Here is a 22,999-nt window from a genome sequence, read left to right on the forward strand (position 1 = left end):
TTTGATGCAAAGTGAAAGTAAGAATTCTGGGGAAAACCTGGGGGACTTCCAGAAAGAGCCGGTGAGTAATGAGCACACAGTAAAATATACGTATGAATTAGAATTAGAATTAGAGCCGTTTAAGTAAAACATACGTATGAATTAGAATTAGAATTAGAAAAATATATACAGAAAATAGTGATTATGAAAGCCGATGGCCGCAGCGAAAAGGACCATATGATCGATAGATGGCAGTAATGCAACTAATGAACGCTAAGAAGTACAGTACTGTAGAGCGTTTTCTTCCGCTGTAATGTAAAGGAGTCGTTGGTGTGATACACGACCTGTAGTCTCTATCATATTAGGAAAACAGATGAGACACGTTAAAGAAATAAGAAATCTTATTACAATTTTTTTCTGCTCAGTTCCAGTTGTCGGCCGCTAAATGGCACTGTTGTCCCATACATTCGTCATACATAGTATATAGCACTTATTGTATATAATTTATCGACTGATTCTTTTCACAACACTTCACAATGACATAATATGGCACATAAATTACACCCCTTCTCTTCAGTGGAAAATAAAGATTTTGTAAAATTACAACATGTGGTATTTAATACATTTTTGTTTAATTCCCAGCCACTGACTTTGTGGACTTTGTTTGTGTCCAGATTGGGGTTTAGGTAAATGAAGAATGTAATTTACCTTGTGTGTGGTTATGAGAGTGAATTGTTGGTTGTCTATATACAGTGAATACCTATGCTGAGCAGGCAATCTGTCTCTGTCTTTTATCTAATATCACCCAGGTTTGACAGGAGACAGCTGATGAAGGAGACCAAATAAATATTTTTTACCATTTACTTACAATAATAACATGATCTAATGATTAAATAGTAAAAACATTTTCTATTTTACATTCATTGTGGGAAAAATTTCAAGACAAGCACTGATAAATTATCGATTATTGGTTTTCACTCAGGAACTTCTCCAGCTCCTCTACAGTTAGTACTTGGCCATACGTGGCCATAAACGTACAGGGACTCCTTCTCTTCTCTTTCTCTTCCACTTCATCCTCCTTCTTCCACCTCTTGATCGCCCCATCTTGTTAAAGATGACAGTCGTGAGAAGTGCCACAAACATGACAGCAGCTATCAGGAGGCAGCCTCCAAAGACCAGCATGGCCTTGTTCCTGAGCATCCACACACACGCAGAACACTGTTGGTGCGGCTCACTGAGCCTGCACGTCTGTTTGGTACCATTCAGCGGAAAGCCTCTGTGATGGATTATTTCTTTGTACGCAGCCACAGAGGCTTTTGCCTTGGACTGGTGTTGGCTGGAGGTGAAGAGTCCAAACTTGGGGTCATGTCGATCCTGAAGTTTCCACATGTAGAAGCCTTGCAAGTTCACTCCATCTAATCTACGAGCTTAAAAAAAAGATAAAATGAATCAATAAATGCTCTCATCGGCTTCTCTACTGTCAACAGAGAACACTCACACATTTGTTTACAAATGGACAAAATGTTGGAATGCTAGCTTCTCTTTCCCCTGTAGGTGGTGCTATAAATGTATAAAAATGCCATAATCTGGGGTCTACAATATCTACAGTTTAATCCAATGTTTCTGAATGGACCAAATGTGCTGCCCCTATTTTTAGTAGACAGAAGTATATTCTGCACTGTCAGCAAATATTGACTTATCAATGACTGTCAGATACTGTAGCAACAGGGCTGTGATTTTTTTTATTTCACCTTGATCTTAAACAGCAACACAACATAGTGTCGCTGTCCCTTTTAACTTGGGAGCTGTACTTTGTCAAATTCCGTAGTGGAACTACAGTCCTAAAAGTTTCATACAACAGACTATTGCCTATAATAAAATGGATGAAAATCAGGTCTTTGAGTTGAATGTTGAAATACAACATTACTTTTTATACATACTGTAAATCAACCCCTCCTTCAGCCAAAACTCTTCCAACAACTACAGGGCTGGACCTGTGGCTGGTTGCTGTGACAATATTACAGGTCAGCTAAATATAACAGCTACTTCGTGTCAAAAAACACCATCATATACTTCCACTCACCTTAAACAAATATTATGTACTATTACTAATATTGCACCTTAAAAATCTGGCATAACAACCAAGTAGCTAGGAAACAACATCATGATCACATGTGCAAATGTCGGCCATAAAGGGCAAAGTATGAACATGACCCTGATAAGTGCACTGTTTCTCCGGCCTCCCTTCACTTTTATGATATGTATCACAGGAAGCAACGTGGTTGTAAAAACTTTGTTGCCAGTCCTGAACAGATGTATCTTGTGACAACAACAAAACAGCAGATGGCCGTTTTAATCCAACTCAAATGTGATTTCATTGCACATTTGGAAAACAACACCAGACATTAGTACATGATGGAAATTCACTGCGTGCCGCACCTTTGAGGGCCTCTTGCAGGTAACTGTGGAGGTAGTGTTGTCTGAGTTTGTCCTCAACGGGAGCCTGGTCATCAATTCCAATGGCTGTCACAATGATGGGTAAAGCCTTTCCATATCTCTGGCTCACCCACTTCAGGAGTTTCCTCAGACCCTGGGGTACTATCGCCTGCCCCAGACCAGATGAGGGCCAGGTGGGATCAGAAAGAGTCAGACAACCGTGATCAGGAGGCTGTTTCCTTTGAAAACTGGCCTGTGTTGTAGGATAGGGAGACACCAAACGGGTGGTAAAATGGTTCAGGGCGATAAAACTTAAAGCTCCCTTCAACTCCTCCTTCTCATTGGCAGTTAAGCTCAGGAAAGGAGATCCAGAAAGGTCTATGTTCTCCAGGTTTGCCTTCAGTTCTTGTGAGTATCTTCTTCTTCCATGCGTTCCCTCATATTTTGTCCCCAGTAACGGGTCGAGGAAACGACCCAGTTCAAACAATAGGAATCTGTGTGCTGCTGCACTGTGTGATTTCAGGGATGGGATAGCAGGTTCAGTCCAGTCAGCATGCAGTGCGAGTGATACAAGTGCTTTCTGTTGACTGTAGTACTCCCTCTCGTACAACCTCCAGGCTTTTGCATGAGCCAGAAGGAGACTGTGAGCTGCCCGACGCTTCTCTCCACCATTGGCATAAATATCTAAGAGTCTGTTCGGCTCATTGATGGTAATCCAGTAGCGAACCCAGGATCCGAGCTGCTGGAAGCATAGTGCCGCATATTCCTGAAAAGCTTCAGCTGTGCTGTGGTTGAGCCAACCGCCGATGGCATGTATTGGACCTGGCAACCCCAGATTCGGAGCTCTTTGGGTGGGATAATAAAGGATTACCACAGACTCCAGGTTCAGCTTTTTGATCTCAGTCAGGACACAGCGGTAGTACCTGCATGGAATTAAAAATGAGTTCTGATAAGGTATCTGGCTTGGAAGAAAATGATTGCATCACAGTATTTTGTGTGTGCATGTCATGTTACCTAAGGGCTTCGTTGTTGACATTAGAGAGGTCACCGTGGGGCAAAATCAAAGACCAGTTGAGTGCAAAGGAGTAGTGAGATGCTCCAGTAGATGCAAACAAGCGAAGGTGATCACGGATGGCTAAATAGTCAGTGCACTGGGGTGATCGTGTGGGCATCGACACACCCTGGACGGGACGCAACAATTTGTCCCCCGTCACATTCCAGCTGTACAGATGTGGGTCTGTAAACTGTGGCGAGAAAGGATAGAAGTGGACCTACAAGAGGAGAGCAGAGAATCAAAATCAGTGAATATGCAGGAATTTGACATTTTCTTCAGCAAAGTCAGCATCTTTTCTTCCTACCTGTAGCGTCGAGTCAGCGATCCCCCAGTGAAAGTCACAAGGAAAAACACCGTCAGTTTCTCTGAGGGTTTCATCTCTAAGAAAACCATTATCAGCCACCAGATGCTGGTAGTATTGAGCGGAGGTCTTGGGGGTCCTGGTTCGGTTTTTTTGGGTGAAGTCGATGTGGAACAGTCCTCGCCTTACAGTGAAGCCATAATTCCATTCAAATCCATCCACCAACGACCAGGCAAAGTAGCCAAACACCTGCACACCATCTGTCCTAATAGCTTTGACAGAGGACAGAGGATTGGACAGTAACAACAGAACGATAAATGCACCATATTTTTTTTAACTTACTTGATCTTTGAGGTTTTCTTTGTGCTTACCTTGCAAGACCTGGTTAACAAACTTCTTCATCAAATATATGGCCACTGTGTCTTCCCTTTCTACGCTTGCTTCAGAAAACCAGCCTGCCTCAGCAACCAGAACTCTTGGGTCTCCATATTCCAGCTTTATCCATTTTAAAACACGCCTCAGATCCAGCGCCACAGTCTGATTGAACCGGACCAGCTTCTGTCCCAGGCGGAGGTTGTTAGGCCCGAAAGACAGAGCGAAATAGTCAGCCGTTTTCTGAACTGACAGCTTTTCCTCTGGAGTGAATGTAGGCATGATGCCCCCGTGCCTATTTCTGAGAGAGACTGGATAGTCCCCATCTCCGAAGATGGGGTTGGCAAACCAGCCGAGCACCGCCTCTATTGACTGTTGACAAGACTCAACATTGTCCTGGGTGGCTTGGCCTCCTTGTGGCTCTATCCAGTGTGATCCCAAAACAATGGATATTTTACCCTTCTGATTTGGGCGGAAGTGTGTGTCGTAGGTGTGCCAAGCTTTGGCGTGTGCCTGGAAATCACAGAAGAGGTTGTAACAGTGGGATGTTCAGTGGTGGACAACACAATCATAGACATTACAGATTCATTTATAACCTTGAACTACTACTTTACTTCACACAGCTCTCAGGTGTATCTTAAAAATTCCATAAACGTGAGTGATTATTATTGAAGCATAACCTTATGACTTCCTGTCATACACTGCTGCACCTCCAGCAAAAAAGAGCTGATGTGGGGGACTTTGTACTGAATGCTTCTTTGGGTGTTACATCACAACAAAATGTGATCAGCTGCTTTAAGAAAAAAAAACTTCAACCCGATTAAGGCTGCGCCTGTTTAGCTGTACCTCAAACATACGCTTATTTACTTTAAGGTATGACCTACATAAAAGTGCAAAGGAATATATTATTTGGTTTTGCAATTGTTTTTTGTTTGTTTGTTGTTTGTTTTTTTTTGTCTTTTAAAACTGATTGAGACCTTTTTGAGATTTTTGAGATTTTCTTCATATTTTTACCAGTGCAAAATAGATCCAGTAGGTGGCAGTAATATTAGTCAAAAGGTGCCACACTGCATATGGAACTCAAAAAAGAAGAAGTAATAATTAAAAGCAGAATTTAGACTGTATTTAACCTTTTTTTGTACTTTTTTTCAAAACAACTCTGCAAACCTATTTTAACATAATTTTAAGTATAAATGTAGGTAGTGAGCTTACACAATGGTTGTATTTATGTTTTACAATAGAGCATAATTTAAAGTCTATACATTATTGTTGGAGATGTACAGCTGCACAGAACTGCATAACTCTGCACTATTGTCATCCAGCCGATCGTGTTCTCCCTGAGGCCAAGTTAATCAGACATGCCTCTTCTTGGGTTCCTTTTTTATATTTGGTGGATAATTACATGTCTAAATGTCTGAATGTACTGTATTACGTGCTGTGAAGAGATTGGGATATATACAGCATTTAACTTTAAGCAGTGAAAAAAATCTTGTTTACTAATACTACCTTTATAAGTATACTGCAAGACAATTTTACAGAAATCGTGCAGCTGGTGTCTGATTTACAGCCTTACAACTTGACAACAACATAACCTATATAATACAACTATACTTTGGCCATAATCATCACACTAGTAAAAGTTGTCCAAAGTCCACAGTTGACTGACGACATACATTAGGAGTTAAGTTGAAGCTCCAGTTCTTAGTGTTTCCACTCATGTAACTCACCCTTATCAGGTTGTGGGCCACGGTAAGAGAACCAGCAGGACCCCCCGTCTCTCCAGGAGCGTGCATGCCAGTCCCATATCCATGCACGGCCACCACGTAAGGATTATGTATCGTAAGCCAGTACTTCACGTGAGTCCCAAATGTGTCGAAACAAAAGGCGGCATACTCCTGAAAGAGTTCCACCAGAGTGTCATTTCTCCATCCTCCGTACTGCTCCTGCAGGACCTGTGGCAGGTCCCAGTGATACAGAGTGACAATGGGCTCAATTTTCTTTTCCAGTAGCCTTTCTATGAGGCGGCTGTAATGCTCCACTGCTGCCGTGTTGGGCGGACTCCTGGCATTCCCATCGGGGAACAGCCTGGGCCAGGACAGAGAAAAGGAGTAGGATTTTACACCAAGCAGCTCCAGAGCTTTGACATCCTCCTCCCAGCGAGTGTAGCTGTCACTTGCCAAACTGATTGCCTCAGCTTCAAAACTACCCCAGACAGAGGAGCTGGTGAAATGGTCCCATACGGAGCTTCCCTTCCCTTCCTGGTCCCAGAATCCTTCTGTCTGAAAAGCAGAAGTTCCTGTACCCCAGAGGAATCCTGAAGGGAAAGTGTCATAGAGAAATGACTGGGCTTCAACAGGGTCCAGTTTGGGTTGCTGCCAAATCTTTTTGCCCTCCCGGAGAGAACAGGCTGCCTTGTTGCCACCACACAACAGTAAGGTGCACACTAACAGGTGCTTAAGTGCAGATGAGGATGAGTTGTTCAGCATACTGAATGAGTCCACCTTGTTTTCTAGCTTCATTCAAAGAGGGTGACTGTAGTCAGTCACAGCAGCAGCTCTGTCAGGTGACACAGATCCTCCTGTGGTCGACAAAAGGTCCATGATGGAGCTGCTGAGAGGGGGAGATCTGACAGCCAGCAGAGAAGAACACTGAAGGTGTGACTGTCCATCTGACAACCTGCTGTTTGCTCCTTATCTCTCCCTCTGTATTTGTGCTCTCACAGCCCCTCCCATCACACTACGTTCTAACATACAGTTTGGCAGCTGACTCACTTACACACAGGCTCATCTGTAAAGCCCTGTTTTACCCATTCTACAGTGTTCATCACATAAAGGAAACATAGGCTACACCTGTTAGCATAGCCAATCAGGTCCAGCAACTTATCTTGGACGTCCATTTCTTAACCTCAGCTTCAACCAGCCTTAACTATTCTAGAACTCTGATTCTTTTAAACATTACCATGTAGTGATGATGATGACAACCACCTCATTAGGACCCGAGTTTGAAGCGCACACTTACACAAACACACTATAATGGCCCTCAGTTGCTGAGGATCTACAGTCAATAATTAGCTTGTACTCTGGTCTCAGCTCCTTGACACAGGAGGACGCCATAAAGATTTCCCGGCCTGCATTTTTGTGAGTTTAATTATTTGCAATAAGTGGAATGGACATCGGACATACAATAAATAACATGGACAGTGTATTAGAGCCTAATGAGATAAACAACAGACTTATTGTCTCAAAGATATGATAAAAGAAAATAAAGCATTGTCAATATAATGCATGTAACAAATGGTACAATTCACTTTGTATAGTGTTTCAGGTTCAAACAAACTTCCTCCATTTATTCCGTATGTGTATAAACTTTTACCAATTACTAAAAAGAACAAACAAACATAAGTTTGTATCAACACTAATTAGATGTAAAATAGACTTGAAAATATTTTTTAAAAAAGATAATTTTTTCAATAGTGAAAAAATACCAGTACTGCACTTTACTTGAGTACAACAACAATAAACCAGGATTTGATGCCACATTCAAAACATTTACGCCAGCACATACAATTCTGTCCAATTATTCTCCAATTGCCGGTTGAATCATAAGGCCGAGGTGGAAGAGCAGGTGTCGACATTGGTCTGTTTGGCTTAATGGCAGTTCACCTTTCTGTACATACGCAGGTTCCTGGTTAAGCCTCGGAGGCACAATAAAGCGTCTCAAATCCCATCACAAAGACTCTAAGTCATGTTCCGCCCTGAGGCCAGTGTTTACAGCTGTCAACAGCAAACAGCTGAGTCGTCCAGGATACACATGGATTTAAGGCATTAGTGAAGTAAACTGATTTAGATAATAGTCATTTCCTTCCAGTCTGACCTCAGTGTTGACGCTTATATACAAGTTGCGGTTTGTGTGTGTATGGAGGTTAGGTAAATGTAAGGACTTGTAAATATAAGTTGTGAGTTAAAAATGTAATATTAATATATATTCAGTTATATTTTAGAAAAATATAATCATTAAAAATTACTTTTTTTTAAAGATTTCAAATGAAATGTCCTTTTTTCATAATTTTAACATTTTGGTACAGGGTGTACAGTGCTATAAAAAGTGGTCGCTCACTGTTTTATTTTCTAATCAGACAGACATATCACTACTATATATCAATGTAGAAAATATGTTTGTGAGTTTAAAGAACCATATTAGCATCCTTGTTTTTGGACAGGATAGGTTGTAGGACAGGGAGCCTGAGAAACGTTCACACTCTGACGCTTCAGATAATGACGATAAGTGATTAGTTAATGGAGCCTGATCTTTTGTTAAAGCTCTGTGGTCTAATGGAGCAGAGAAGAGCTGATAAATTTGACATCTGGCCACAGAAAACCAAGTTAGTGGAAGAAGGAATTATTTACCCTCTCTGTTTACCTTAAAGGCCCCATGGTGGAAGAGTGGTTTCAATGTGGGTTTCCTCTGGGTTCCCTGGTTTCCTTCCACAAAAAAACAAGCAGACTACAGTGGGGCAATGGCTTCGATCAGGGGTCTGCAACCTGTGGCTCCAGAACCACACGTGGCTATGGAGTGGTCGTGCAATTTTTAGGTAGAGAGATGTGATGGAATGGATCATTGTCTAGATGCAGGAATCGTTGTCTTGTTTGGTTTTTTTTTTTGCATGTAAAAAAACAAAAAAAACAAAAAGGTTTTGTTTTGTTGTTTCTTTAAAAAGCTGAAGTATTAATACATTACTCAAAACCTCAAACACTGCATGACTCTCAGTGAATTTTACTAGCTGGCTTCTTGACGACTGTGTCTGGCTTTCACAATCTTTCAGATCTCAAATTAAAACTCAATGGTTCACTCCTAAATGTCAGTGTAGATAAAAGGACAAACTGGACCAAACAACAATTAACATTCACTTCAAACCACCACATTACTGAATCTGACCAGCAACGGCCACGGCACCTGCTCGTGGGTGAGATTTGTTTTTGTAACATCTTTTTTTTATTTTTTTAGCTCACACCCACTGTCATGTCCTCTGTCATATGGGAATGAACTGGAACAATGCCCTGAACTAATTAGTGTTTACCACAGTTACAACTTATTTTAGACTTGCACTCTTCATACGTCTTTGTATTATCATTATATTTGGGACAAAAAGAGCTGTCACACAGGAATCTTAATTGTTGAGTTGCCCATTTAGATTATTACTCTACACACCCGCTGAACAATGGAAATGCAGTTTCAAATGCCGAACTCATTCCAGACGTCCCTGTGTTGTTGTGTTCTAGTGGCTGCCATGTGGACCACAACACAAAGCTTTAATTTAATGACCTGTATGACGCTGACTTTATTACATCTGTGTCTTACAGCCACCACATTATGGACTGTTTACACAACTACCTCTCAGCATCAGAAAAAAAAAAAAACATCTGCCCGAGAAGAGAATCACTGAGAACCTAATCAACTCTGTGGAGACGAGCTGATGCTCTGTATCTGTGCTCTCTTGTTCACTTAGTCAAAAGTGATTGCTGTCATTATGGGCTGTAGTTGTCCAGCCACCCACACATTATACTGCAGCCTAATTATCATCCCCATTTGAGCGCTGTCAACCAAGGTCTGCCATGGTCCTCTTCACCTATTTGTATTACCTGCAATAGAGGGTTTGTAAGGTCATCCTCAGAAGAAGACGAAGAAATGCAAAGAGATAAACCAGGTAAAAACATTGACCTAAAGAATAATGAGCACCCTTTCTCAAAAGAGTATGTTAAAAACCACTACACCAAACTCAAGGCCTGTGGGTCTAATATGGCCCGCCACATCATTTTATGTGATCCACCAAAACGTATTATGTGTAAGCTTTAAAATAAATATATATTTTAAAGAATCTATCTATGTTTTTTGGGTGCAGTGGTTAACTTCCAGTAACGGCTAATGTTAAATATTGAAGAAAAAGCTACAGTAATATACAGTGCTTTTGAAAAGAAGATCTAAAAAAATCATTGAACTTACATTAAAAAATATTTAATTACAACATTCAGATGAACTAACAGGACAATTAGTTATGCAAGAGAAACAACCTTTAGCAAAACATATGAAAAGAACGTTGTTGTTTTTTTCCCCTGATTATCAACATATCGTAAAACCACAAACCCAGTGTGGTTTAGTTCACGTAACATGAGTAAAAAAAGGAGTAATGCACAATCACTGTAAACAACTGAGAGAATTCACTCTTTATCTAAAGACAGTATGATGGACAGCTCATTAATATCAGTCCAGCTGTGTTGAAACTGTCTGGAATATGAAGAACTGACTGGTTCAACAGTTACAAACCAGGTGTCACGGAAGAGACTGGATGATGATGATTTTCTCGTTGATGCAGAAACGGTGAAGCACGCTCAGTAGATTCTCTCCACATCGTGACACCTGCCTCTCCATGGCTAGACGGAAATCCTCTTTCACCCCTTTGGTGATTCCACGAGTCACTGTGTGGTGTCTGTAAGAGTTCAATCAGAGACGGAAATTAAAACCAACAAACAACAGTTCAACGACTTATGTGGTAAAGACACAGTCATGGAAACAGAATGTCACATCTATTTCAACCAGCAAATTGGGAATTTACAAGAAAAAATTAAAAGACTGTAAAAAAAAAAAATTTTAAAACCACATAAAAACATTCCACAAATGAAATGACATTAGATGTTGTGAAAATCAAAAAAGTAAACGGCAGCAGCACGGACAATTTCAAATAACAACAACGGCAGTGATGAACCACAAAGAGACGAGTGATCAGTCAAAGCAACAACAGGAAATCAAACAACATCTAACTCTGGATGTAAAATGACAGGCCCAAATCAAAAGTGGGGAGATGACAAGCTTGGACGTTGGGAATGAAGGACGGGTGACTGAAGTCGGGGAGGAATGGGGGACTGTGGGAGGAGGGGCCTGGGGTACCTGTCCATCGACTGCACCCCTTGTAGTAGTAGGGTGTTTAACTCCACCCCCAGGGCAGGATTAGCGTTCCTGAGGGAGAGCAACATTCAACATCTCTCAGTCAGTCACTATCAAGTGTCTTAACGTCTACAGCAATGAATAAAGGAGTTTGAGACAACAGATCTATTTTACTTTTTTTTTTAAAAAAACAGACAAACCCCATCACTCTAGTTAAATTTGTTAAAATTCCCCCACAGGCCATGTCCACTGAAATTATCAAGAAAAAAACTCTTTTCTTAAAAAAAACATCAAAAAAGGGAGTGTGCAGAGTCATGATGCCAAACTGGACTGTTTCTCTGGGGCACTTACTTGATCAGCATTCCCTGATTGGGCAGCAACTCCAGCTGAATCCTGCCACCTTCTGGAGTACGCAGGTAGGCAAACTCCTCCAGCATGTCAATATCTGTAAACAAGTCATGAGTTGATGGAAACTAACATCACAGACAAAATCACTGTTGAATTATAAGACTAGAAACCAGGGGCCCATTGATATCTATTAGTACCAATGTCTGGCCTGATACTACCTGAGACTGTATACTCTTTAAATAGCTTTTACTACAGTTCAGTCTCTCATTGACCTCAAAGTAGGTCAACAATGTCAGCAGTTTGGAGGAACTTCAACATCAGATACAAAGACAGAGACTTCCAGTAAGATTTGTTCTGTTACATTATGTGCAATTTTATAAAATTTAAAGATGAAACCAAGAGCTAAAGATGCTAATGTCTCTTTTTAGTTCAAGATTTAATAATCAACAAAAATGTAATTAAACTAATAGATTTAATAATTAATACAAAAATAATTTTAATTAATTCATCACTTTTCAATCATATTTTATTTTTTATTAGCCTCTTAGTATTTCTTGTGTCATGCTATTTTGGGGTGAAATATAATCAGGGGAACGTGGCAATTTCTAAAGAGAGATTAAAAACTGGGTCTGTTTTGATTCCTCAGTTCTTCAGTTGGCCATGTAAATCATTAATAATACGCATCTAAGTCCAGGCCACATCATACTTATTCCTAGGTCATAAATATCCTGGGGGTTGGACTTTGGTCTTGTCTGGTCCTGTGTTCATTATGCCATTGAGCCAGAAAAGGATACTGGTGACATAGTTGAAGAAATTCTCATACTGGAAACTGCCCTGCTGACAGATTTTCTCGACTGCTTTTAAAAACAGTGTCTCGCCATGCGGCCAATCGTACTGCAGCAGCACCACCACATGACCCAGAGAGAGGTCGTCACGGCTGTCAGTGAAAGCACGCAGCTGGAAAGAAAAAAATGATTAAAACATTGATTAAAATAAATAAAAAAGGAGAAGACATTACTACAGAGTGAGGTGGAGGAAGCTACCTTAAAGCAGGCTAACATGAGCTGGAGACAAAAAGGCAACACAGCTTTGCTAGTGCACGGAAGCAGCCTCAGGTCATTGTCTGGTTATTAAAAAAAAATATATAAACATCACGACCACAACACAAAAATATTTACATAATTTATCTCTTATTAAAAAGAAATGTTGCTTTGCAAAAAAAAAAAAAAATTCAATCTTTACTTTTTCTTATTTTGCCCTTGATTCTACCCTGATCCTCTGCCACTTTCGAGGGTTCGTAGTTTGGGGGAACCAAACCACTGACGACATCAAGAAGCTTCTCACAGGCCATCTGAAAAACATACACACGTACACAAGAGAATACAATACACAAACACATACTCACACTTCAAGTCAAGAGTCAAATTATACTGTTAAAATTTAACAGACTTAACGACTGCATTGGAAGTATTTCTTTAAATTGCAAACAGCTGCAATAATTGCATTATTTTTACAGTGACTATGAAAAGAATGACGTAAGAGAATGTTACATTTGTAACTCTACCACCACCTACAGGCCAGTTTGTGTAGTGATACATTATTAGTGCATGGCCGACAGAGGAATCATTTTGGAGTGAACTCTGTCTGAAATAAATGAATTTAGAATGTCATTGTTCCATGATGTTACAAGAACTTTTAAATGTAGTAAGTATTAAGTGAAATGCAGTCAGTCATTTGAATTGCATTGAAATAAATCTAAATGACACAGGAAAGGACAGACAAATTAAAGCGTCTTTTCTGTTTTCGTTTGTTTTACCCTGTATTCTCCCAGAGCGTAGTGACAGGACGCCTGCTGTATCAGGGCCCTGTGGTGCTCCAGACTGGCCTGTCCTGAGGGGCTCTGCTGTCCAGGCTGAGGCTGCACTGAGGCCATCTGGTGCAGGCTGGAGAGAGCCTTACGGTACTGGCCCTGCACAGATGGGAACAAGACACTCGAGTCCAAATGGTGTAAAATTCCAAACACAGAAATTCTCACTCTGTGAAAAAATGTGCTTCGATAAGTGCCTCTTATTAATGTTCATGTTCTTAGTCCCAACGTAGCTAACAGGACTGTTTTAACTGAAGCCATAAATCAATTTAGGTGTTTAAATTAGATGTAATTGTATAAATATTTACTTGTTCATAAAATTTACAAAAGTTTGTAAATTTGTCATTCTTAAAGGATCAACTGCTTATTATTTCATTATTTTTATTATCTATTGTTATTTATTCATCAAATTGTTATATATTACAACAAATTATGCACTATTGTATTATACATTAACTTATAAACGTACTTAAACATAGAAGTATTAAAAAGCTGACAAGAGGTTGTGCCATTTCCTGGGTGTTTTTCTACATCAGCACATTTTAAGAAGGGGAACATTCTATCAAATGTAAAAATATACTCAACAAAGAAAAAGTATTGATCCTTTTCAGTTTCATCCTTATCTACTAAACAAAAGCAACTGTTCATAAAATACCAAGATAAGATACACTGAGTTTGTTATTGTTGAGAAAATATATTTCAATGATCTTTAGAAACATTTAAATAAAGATGTATAATCCTCGTCCCTTTATTTAGACTAAGGCTCTGCTATCTCTCAGATCTGGTCTGCAGTGTGTCTTGCCTGGTATATGATCATGTCAGTGATGAATATTCTAAACCACAGCCAGGAGTCTGTCTTCCACGAGGCACAGATCTTCTTAAACTCTGTCAAAAAAAGCAAAATTGCATAAATGAGATATACTGTATATAAATTACTTAAATCTAAGCCCAATTCAATTTTATATACAAACCTAGTGTATAAATTACTTAAATCTAAGCACAATTCAATTTTATATACAAACCTAGTGATCCCACCCTCCCTACTATCAACAGATGTAGCTCCTTTAGTTATTAAAAAAATCCCAGTAAACAATGATCTTTCTTTACAGAAAATCACACCAATTAAGAGAAAAAACCAAATCACAAATTGTTGTTTTCATCGCCACATCAGAGGTTTTCTTTTTACCATTTTCTAGGGCATCATGGGAGTGGAGGAGGTCCCAGCTCTCCCTCGCTGTGCGAAAACTGTCAAGCGTCTCTGCCCAACTGAGCATGTCAGTCTTGTTTACTAAAATCTGTCGACCTTTCCCCAGCCCTTCCTCATCATCTGAGCTCTGTATTTACACAAACCAGAACAGGAGCCATGAGACAAATGCAAAAGAAACACATGACACGTACTGTACATCACAGAATATTTAGAGACAGACCTAAAGACGTAAATCTTATCTCACCATAGTCTTATCTCTCCCATCAGCCAGTTTGCGTTTCTTATGAGCATGTTTCACTGATGCCCTCTCCACCTCGATGTCATTATACACTGAGCTTAAATCCTCTACGAGGATCCACGGCCCTGAGCTCAGCACGTTTACACCTGCCAAACAAAAGGGTAGCATTAACAACTTGAAAAGGCCTTGTCTACAGAGAGAAAGTGAAATGTATCTTCTTCCCATGACAGACGCTGACCCTGGAACAGTGTAGGCTGTATAGCTGAGACATAGAGAAAGGCACTGCGGAAGAGCACCAGCGCAGCACAGATGACCACTTGACTGCAGCAGCGGGCACGTGTTTCTCCCTCCAGGCCTGGCAGGTAGCGACATAACTCCCTCACCCTGAGCAACATGTCAACATAACACCTGCAAACATACAGGTGTGTTAAGTTTCTACCTGTGTCAAAAGTAACCTGGGTAATTTTGTGATGTCATGTCATTAATTAATTGAAATTACATGTATTGAAAAATAAGCTTAGTACTACAGGTCATTATATTGGTGTATGTGCCAGTACTTCTGGATATGTCCAATAAATTTGCTGATGCGTCTTGATACATGTCTGCTCAAACAAACAGTGTTGCCTGATTAACAGGGACAAGGAAAAATCCAAGCACCTCTGTCCTTTGTCTCCCTGCCACTCGCATCGCGCTCCGACCACAGTGAGAATGTCCAAAAGTTTCTCCCAAGGCTCTGCTACTACCGAAGACTTTTCTGACAGGCCGTCAATTACATATCGCTGGGAACCACGGGACATACTGGGTGATTTTATAGACCCAGGTTCCTGGGAGCCTAAAAAAAGTGAAAAAATAGAAATGGTTGAACCAGTGTGGGGCAGGAAATCTAGTTAAAAGCAACATGAGGCATTACCTTGAATCTGTACATCAGGTGAAGGTCCACGGGTAACATAACCAATGTAGAATTCAGCTGCTTTCAGCATGTACTTCTGCATCAGGCTGGTCGGCAAACGCATGTCCATGTTGTTGATGACCAGAGGAAGGACATCACACACTGTTCAAGTCAACAAAAACTTTGTTTACCAAGTGTCCTTTGGAAATTAAACCTAATTTGACTAGAAAAGACAATTTCTTACTCACCAAAAAGTTTTCTAAAGCAGTTGACAGGAGATTCCACATTCTCTGACACCTCTGCATCCAACAATGTCTCTCCTAAATTGACCTAAAAATTACAAATTAATTAAAATTAAAAAGCAACAGCCAAACAAGGTAGTAAACATCAGTAAAGATCTGTTCCTAATTACCCCATGTTGAACCACAGACTCTGGGAAACGCTTTAGAAGAAGCAGCAACATTTCTGCCTTCTCCAAAGTGTTGAAACACTGCTCAGTGGCTTTCAACAGCATTTCACGCTGCACACGTCCAGTAAGTGTCTCAAAAAGTCCTGAGGATTCAAAAAGACTTGCATATAATAAAAAAACTAGGAATGTCACATTATTTGGGGATGTGTGCTCTGTCTTTGTTCAAATCAACCACATGACTAAAGTCTGTTCTGTGAGACATCATAACCTAGGCTTTAAACAATGTGAAAGTGTATTGCCGTGTCTTTGAAGTAAGACTAGAAAGACTAGACAACCGAGAGAGTACAAAGTACTAATAGCAAACTTTATCTTTTAATACAGGACTATTTCAACCTACCTCGTAGAAACTGTGCATGCTTGTCCTGAGTGTCACTACGCAGGGCAGCTGTAATGACACTGATTTCACGCCAAACAGTTGGTTGATCTGGAAATTTTAGGAACCTAAACAGTAAAAACATACTTTGTAAATAAGCACAGGTTTGATACAAAAAACTTCACCCAAGCATCGCAGAATGACACACTTTAACTCACATGTCATACAGGAGTCTCCCAGCTGAATCTGTCCTCTCTGCATTTCTTTCAATGATGTACATTTCATACTGTGGAAATTAGGTCAACATTTAGAACATGGGAGGTGATTCATAACAAAATTATTTTTTAGCTATAACCTGACCTATAGCTGAAATGGTGAACAGAAAGAAAAATAAAAGTTACTCTGCTTCAGAATGTTTGATATAGAAATAATTGTTCAATTAAAATAATTTATAAGAAAACAATTAAACTGTTTAAATGGGTCCTAAAGACCTTAAAACAACTCTTATGTAGTGCCAGCAGTTGACATTCTGAATGCAGATGAAAGCCGGATGCATACACTGAAAGCCATTATAATAAGACAAACAACTGAGGTCGTTATCACTACCAAACAAAACTGATGTAACAGGACACTGACAGATGACAGGTGATTTTTGTGTTTAAAGTGTTCAACGTATATATCAATTTAAAGGGACACACAAACTCAAGAGACTCATCAATGTGTTACCTGTATGTTAAAGTCTGCAGGGTACAGGGTCCTGCCTGTGATGAGCCAGGCTATGGCCGCACATGGGTCATCAGAGACCAGCTCCCGAGCTCTGCTCACTAAAAACTCACAGTCTTTCTGCGCCGACATTTTTGATAGACTTCAAATCCAAATATTATAAACCAAACAATAACATGGATCAGACAGCTATTCCGGACATATGTTTAATTCCTTTAAATAATCGGTGTTATTTTGTTAAATATAACCCTTATCTATGCAATGTAAAAAATACGGAGCATAGGCTAGTTAGCTTTAGCTATGTCACAGTGGACATATTTGCGACAGCCTTTGGCCACACTGATCTGTATAACTTACTTTGGCAAAAGCACACATTAACAAAATGTAAAACGGAAACGTGAATTACTTCTAAGCCACCGATGAAAGCTACGTTTATCTAATTGTCGTTGTAGCGTTTTGATGTTTCACATCGCTGTCGTAAAAAACAAAATGCTGCGTCCTTCTTTACGACCAATCGTCAAACGCCGCCAACATCCGCCCATGTCACCAAAATAATGTAAGAAAAATCACTTTGGACATTTTCCTCTGTGTGAGAACGTTCTACGACCACTTGTCAGCCAAGAAATATTTATAGTGTTTGCAGAATAATAGACTGACACGATATATTGCATTGTTTAGAGCATTTTGGACCGATTATGGTGATGGACATGCAGGAGTGCGCATGCGCCATATATTGACTGCGGTCACCTGCTATGGGAAGTGCAGACACGACCTATATCCAGTATAGTGACTGAATTAAACTGAACTCCACTCGCACAAGAGTAGGACCAGTTCATGTGCGAGCTACAGGTAATGACTTTTTATGTCTTTGTTGTCAAAAGTGTACGCAATTAACCATGAAGCGGGGGTTGTCCGTTTTGACTCTTGCTTACATTAGCCACCTAGCTTGCCTATCAGGCAAGCCTCTATTTCCCATGTATCTTCGTATGAAGTCTCACGTTCTGTCCTTCATAGAGTTTTGTTTTACGTGTCTATTTGACGTAAACGTTATTAACAGAGGCGGGCCAATCTGTGAAGAGCTCCATAACGCTAGCTACGAAGGCTAACCCATCAACATATGCGAGCTTCTGATAATATTTTTATACTCTCGTTTTTACACATAGTGGATCAAACATGCGTTTTGTTATCCAGACCTCTGCATATGGTGTATGAATCTACGAAATAAAAACATTAATGACACGACACGCTGTGGTTGAGGAAGCAGCTCACAGAGGGCGTGTTCCTCTACTGTCTAGTCATAGAATACCGTCGCGTTAAATAATGAGGTAATTGTCTATTGAAGTGCACATGATTAATATAAAGACTTAAAATATTATTCAGCAAGTTAACAGAGGTTGTATTGATGATACAGTTGTTACATGCTCAATGTTTGTAATGTTTTCCTTTTTTTTATTTTAGCCTGTAAAATACGCTGTTTGTTAACACAATGGAAATAGTTGAACAGGTCAATTTTATAATGTTATTATGAAACAAAGGTCCCCGACAACAGTGAATTTTTGGTTACCAGGCTTTGACCTCTGATGACCTCAGACATTTGCTCCAACATTTTTCTTGCCCTATATTTAGACCACACTTGCTTTATTTACTAAAAAAAAGTACACAAAACACCTGTCTTTCTTTCATAACAACATAATTAATTTTGATCTTTAAGTTAGCACTATTATAATCATGGATCAACCATTAAGCATTGTTTTTATTAGTGTGGGTTCAGAAAGTATATATAAAGAAGTGGTTAAACTTTACAGTTATATTGGAGAAGTCTTCGTGTCTTATAAAAAAGAATCAAAACAAATAATGAATTTATCTAATCGTCAATTAATCACTGATTCTCTAATAGTGTCAGCATTGCAAAAAATGTTTTTTTCTTATATCTAATGAACATCAAATGAATAAAAGAGATTCCTTTTGTACCCACTACAGCTGTCCTCTCCTGTCTTTAGCTGAACTTTATCAGTCTGTTACATTGTGTAACTGCTCTTATCAGTTACCAGTTGGTGCCTCATGGTCGTACGAGCTTAAGGCAGATTTAAGGGTTTAAACAGTTTAATCTAAACTGCAACAAATGCTGTGTAGAATTTTAAAAAATCAAAACCTTCAAAAATGGCAATTGTTTGTTCTAAACATTAAAACCTTCAAATATGTAAACAAACTTCAATTTGATACATATTTGATCAATTATTGTGACTTAATTTATAAATTTATAAAATTGTGTATCTCATGAGAAAAAAATGGCAATTGTTTGTTCTAAACATCTATTTTTTAAAATAATTTATAATAATAGATATGGTTTTTGTCCTATAATATGCTTTTTTTCTGGTTGTTTAAAAAGTGATGATTTCTCTATAAGGTCAATCCAATTTTCTCTCATTGTCACAGATTGCCTATTTACCAGAAGAATGTTTTGCTGATGTAGTGCTTGAGAATCAGGCTGTGGTGCAAAGATCCTCCCATGGCTGTTAGAACCATGGACTCAGAGTCAACACGAACACCTCAGCCCCAGGCTGCCTTAACCAATGGAGGTCACTCCTTGCTGTCTGCTGGGGCTCTGGGTACCACACTACGCACTCAAAGAAAGCACTACATCTGCGGCTCCATTGCAGCTTTTACCAATATTGTGGTGACCTTCCCCATCCAGAAGGTGCTTTTCCGCCAGCAGCTGCATGGTGTGTTGGCCATTGAGGCAGTGCGGCAGCTTCAGAGGGATGGACTGAGGAATCTTTACCGGGGTCTGCTGCCCCCACTGCTCCAGAAGAGTACTACGGTTGCCATTATGTTTGGCCTGTATGAAGATTTCTCCAGAGTCTTATTGAACCGAGCGGACGGCAGTGGCATTCCAGAGCTGGTGACACGAAGCTTTGCTGCAGCGTTGGCAGGAACTGCAGAGGCAGTCCTGACGCCATTTGAGCGCGTGCAGACTCTTCTGCAAGACCATCGGCATCACGGCCGCTTCAACAACACAGCCCACACGTTCAGGACACTTCTGACTGAGTATGGTGTCAGAGAGTGTTACCGCGGCCTCGTGCCCATACTCCTTCGTAACTGCCCTAGCAACGTTCTCTTCTTTGGGCTGCGGGGGCCCATTAAAGAGCAGCTCCCAGAAGCCACTAGCCGGGCCGGTAATTTGGTCAATGATTTTGTGTGTGGAGGGGTTTTGGGGGCTGGCCTGGGGATTATGTTCTATCCACTCAATGTTGTCAAGTCCCGGGCCCAGTCTCAGGTTGGTGGGCCATTCCAGTCTTACCGAAAAGTGTTGCTGACGGTGTGGACGGAGAGGGGTGGCAGTGTCCGTATGCTCTTCAGAGGTGCTCACCTCAACTACCACCGATCGCTGCTCTCCTGGGGAATCATCAACGCCACCTATGAGCTGCTGCTGAAGCTCATATGATGAAGGAATGCAGACGGATGGAGAGAAAGAAAATTGGTCAAAGGGAAAAGGAAATTGTAGAAACGGGTAAAGGAGTGTGTCCTTAGAGAGAAACTGTAAAGTAAAGCCTATGCACTCTGTGCCTGGTCATGCTTCTGAGACACTGGGGTATCTCTGACCAAGGGAAGCAATGACGAGGCAGTTTTTCAGTTGGTGTGAGAATGTCCTGCCATTGTGACAGTTTACTAATATATCAAGTTTTAATGACATAATATGCACACTGTAGACCATACAGAACTCCAGGGTCCAAGAGGAACTCCCCTGTTTGCTCTGTGTACAAAGATTTGACGGAGCAAACTGAACTGCTTCATTCACACACACGTTTGACAGGATCAAGTGTTTTGTAGAAAAAGTTGTTTCCTGTGTGCTGTGGAAAATGGTGGACATCATTTTTTTACTCAGAGAACTTTGTCTATAAAGCTGAAATCTGCCTTTAACCTCTTTTGTGCTTCTTCTGTTCAGTAAAATAAAATCATTAGTAATTAGAAGTTTATACATGATTATGCTGACTACAGGATGTGGTTGTTGTCCAAAAAGGCACAGAAATGCTTTCTTTTTGATTTAAAAAAAAAATCTCTTTTCATACAAATTTATCCATGTAACCTTTTTATTGTAGAGCACTGTTTGCCACGTGTGTCAGGGATTCACTGTATGCATGTTTGACATGTGACAAGTGCCCATTGATGTGTCAGTAAACCATACAATTACCCTCACGTCGTGTCTGTTTTTAAAATATATTTCAAATTGTACAAATATTGAAGTAATAATTAAACTAAGATTAATTATTTATTTGAATAATGTAAAAAAAAACTCTTAAAATTGGTACTTTGTTCTAACCACCAAACATTTATTTTCAGGCAAAGGGACAAAACTAACCTGACCAAATTATGAATGATACCTGCAAATACTCTAGACTTCAAGACAGCTACAAGTTCAACGCCTGGTCGTTCCTTAATTAAACTTTAGTCAGTGAGTAATTGGGGATAATAATCAGTACTTGTTTGTTTGTGGATTTTGTTCCGTCCGTGTATAAAAGCCCAGAGCTGCAGTCTATTTCTGGCCTATTCAAATTGCAGCCCAAGGGCCACGTGTGGCCCAGACACAACCTCAGTGTGGCCCATTCTGTAGTCACTTGAGAAATGTGGAAAAAAAACGGGATCATGACAGTAGCACAGACCAGGAATAAAACATTCTCAGTAGCCTAGCAAAATGCAACCCATAATGTAGTTTGCTATCTGGACACTTGTGCCTCAGAAAGATAAAATTATTGATGATCAGTTCATGAAAATACTCTTTTGACTGCTTTCTGCTAACAATTGTCCAATAAATCACAGATTTCAGTTTTTTTTGTAAACATTAAGAATTGAACCAAACTCTGGAATAGTTGCTTTAACACAGATTCCTTGTGTTTGTTTTGATTTTGTTTTCCTTTTCTAAAGATGGATGTTAATAGTTTTGTACAAGACTCACTCTCACACTGGGTCACTTCTTTTACATTTCCTGCTGTAGCGTCTCTCTTGTGTGTCAGTAACATCTGTTGACATAATGGGCTCAGATTTCGAGCTGGAGTAGACTCTCGTCACCACGTGGCAGCTCTCTGTGAGTTCAGCTGCCTGAAGAGGAAAGGCATGCTGGCTGGACTCAAGGGGGGGGCGCGGGGGGGAGACGATTCTGAGAGAAGACAAGGACGGTGTTCAGTGGCACAAAAAGCTCAAGCTGCCGTTTACATACGTATCACTTGGCCTAATTTCCCACTTTACTTCCTGTCTGCTTACATGGCCCTTGTGTCATTACACCTGTGTATTATTTTTTTTCAGGGGAGTTGCATTGTTACTTGTTGTTTCTGAATGTACCATCCTTTATGATTACATCCCTTAAAGTGCAGAATTGTAAATGTGTTATCTACGGCCAAATAAAATGTTCCAACAATGGATTTTTGAAATGTCAGTGAGTCACTTCGTTGCCTGACATCTTGGGCTGAAAATGCTGAAGCCACTAAACTGATGACAAATGATGGGGTTGCCAGTGTTACGGCGACGCTCATTTATCATGGAACTGAATGGTTCCTCTGTGTGGAGACCTGTGTGATTGATGTCACTGTGTTTCTCATCAATTACCATTTAAATAAACACTAGGGTCAGATTTTGTTTTAAATACAGTTTTAGATTTGTGATTTTCCACGAGCCGCCTATTGAGACCCACTGGTGTTGTGTTGTTGCTCCAAATCATCATATATTTGTTTTGTGTAAATGCAAATTTCATCTCCAGACTGGGAATGAAACTGTACGGTAATGGCCATTAATTAATTAGCACTAAAGACATTTTACAAGCTGTTCTATTATTTACCTCCAGGTTTAACGTTTTAGCCAAAGTTAATGCA

General features: G+C 40.1%; 3 protein-coding genes across 4 annotated transcripts; 1 reads left to right on the forward strand and 2 right to left on the reverse strand.

The window, feature by feature from the left end:
- Window positions 1-132: 132 nt before the first annotated feature.
- On the reverse strand, window positions 133-9,995 carry klb (klotho beta). The gene is made up of 6 exons (XM_017039239.2): window positions 5,870-9,995; window positions 4,142-4,655; window positions 3,774-4,042; window positions 3,430-3,686; window positions 2,419-3,338; window positions 133-1,406 (listed from the first exon to the last, which is right to left on the reverse strand). The coding sequence occupies exons 1-6, from the start codon at window positions 6,659-6,661 to the stop codon at window positions 985-987; spliced, it is 3,174 nt and encodes a 1,057-aa protein (XP_016894728.1). The 5' UTR covers window positions 6,662-9,995; the 3' UTR covers window positions 133-984.
- A 143-nt stretch (window positions 9,996-10,138) lies between these two features.
- ints10 (integrator complex subunit 10) lies at window positions 10,139-17,598 on the reverse strand. Of its 2 annotated transcripts, XM_017039479.2 has the most exons (18): window positions 17,139-17,598; window positions 16,631-16,698; window positions 16,437-16,540; window positions 16,043-16,182; window positions 15,879-15,960; window positions 15,652-15,792; window positions 15,399-15,573; window positions 14,980-15,149; window positions 14,748-14,887; window positions 14,483-14,630; window positions 14,099-14,181; window positions 13,246-13,398; window positions 12,672-12,780; window positions 12,473-12,552; window positions 12,224-12,386; window positions 11,433-11,526; window positions 11,085-11,153; window positions 10,139-10,626 (listed from the first exon to the last, which is right to left on the reverse strand). In XM_017039479.2, exons 1-18 carry the CDS (start codon window positions 17,265-17,267, stop codon window positions 10,470-10,472), a joined length of 2,205 nt encoding a protein of 734 aa, XP_016894968.1. In that variant the 5' UTR covers window positions 17,268-17,598; the 3' UTR covers window positions 10,139-10,469. The 2 variants fall into 2 exon arrangements, with proteins under 2 accessions (XP_016894968.1, XP_008325281.1); XM_008327059.3 differs by lacking the exon at window positions 11,085-11,153 and having other exon boundaries at window positions 17,139-17,594.
- A 237-nt stretch (window positions 17,599-17,835) lies between these two features.
- On the forward strand, window positions 17,836-22,550 carry LOC103390965 (solute carrier family 25 member 51). Its single transcript, XM_025063135.1, has 2 exons — window positions 17,836-17,984; window positions 19,572-22,550. Exon 2 carries the CDS (start codon window positions 19,645-19,647, stop codon window positions 20,578-20,580), a length of 936 nt encoding a protein of 311 aa, XP_024918903.1. The 5' UTR covers window positions 17,836-17,984; window positions 19,572-19,644; the 3' UTR covers window positions 20,581-22,550.
- The last annotated feature ends 449 nt before the right edge of the window (window positions 22,551-22,999 follow it).

The sequence above is a fragment of the Cynoglossus semilaevis genome, chromosome 15, assembly GCF_000523025.1.
Source record: "Cynoglossus semilaevis isolate Cse_v1.0 chromosome 15, Cse_v1.0, whole genome shotgun sequence".
Lineage (NCBI taxonomy): Eukaryota > Metazoa > Chordata > Actinopteri > Pleuronectiformes > Cynoglossidae > Cynoglossus > Cynoglossus semilaevis.

Coding starts and splice junctions, on each gene's coding strand:
- ints10 (XM_017039479.2), bottom strand. CDS start 17,267: ATGTCGGCGCAGAAAGACTGTGAGTTTTTAGTGAGCAGAGCTCGGGAG. Junction 13,399..14,098: donor CTGACATGATCATATACCAG/GCAAGACACACT, acceptor CCATCTGTGCAG/GGCCAGTACCGTAAGGCTCT. Junction 12,387..12,472: donor TCATGTTAGCCTGCTTTAAG/GTAGCTTCCTCC, acceptor TTTTCTTTCCAG/CTGCGTGCTTTCACTGACAG.
- klb (XM_017039239.2), bottom strand. CDS start 6,661: ATGAAGCTAGAAAACAAGGTGGACTCATTCAGTATGCTGAACAACTCA. Junction 3,687..3,773: donor TCGCTGACTCGACGCTACAG/GTAGGAAGAAAA, acceptor CTCCTCTTGTAG/GTCCACTTCTATCCTTTCTC. Junction 1,407..2,418: donor CCTGCAAGAGGCCCTCAAAG/GTGCGGCACGCA, acceptor CTTTTTTTTAAG/CTCGTAGATTAGATGGAGTG.
- LOC103390965 (XM_025063135.1), top strand. CDS start 19,645: ATGGCTGTTAGAACCATGGACTCAGAGTCAACACGAACACCTCAGCCC.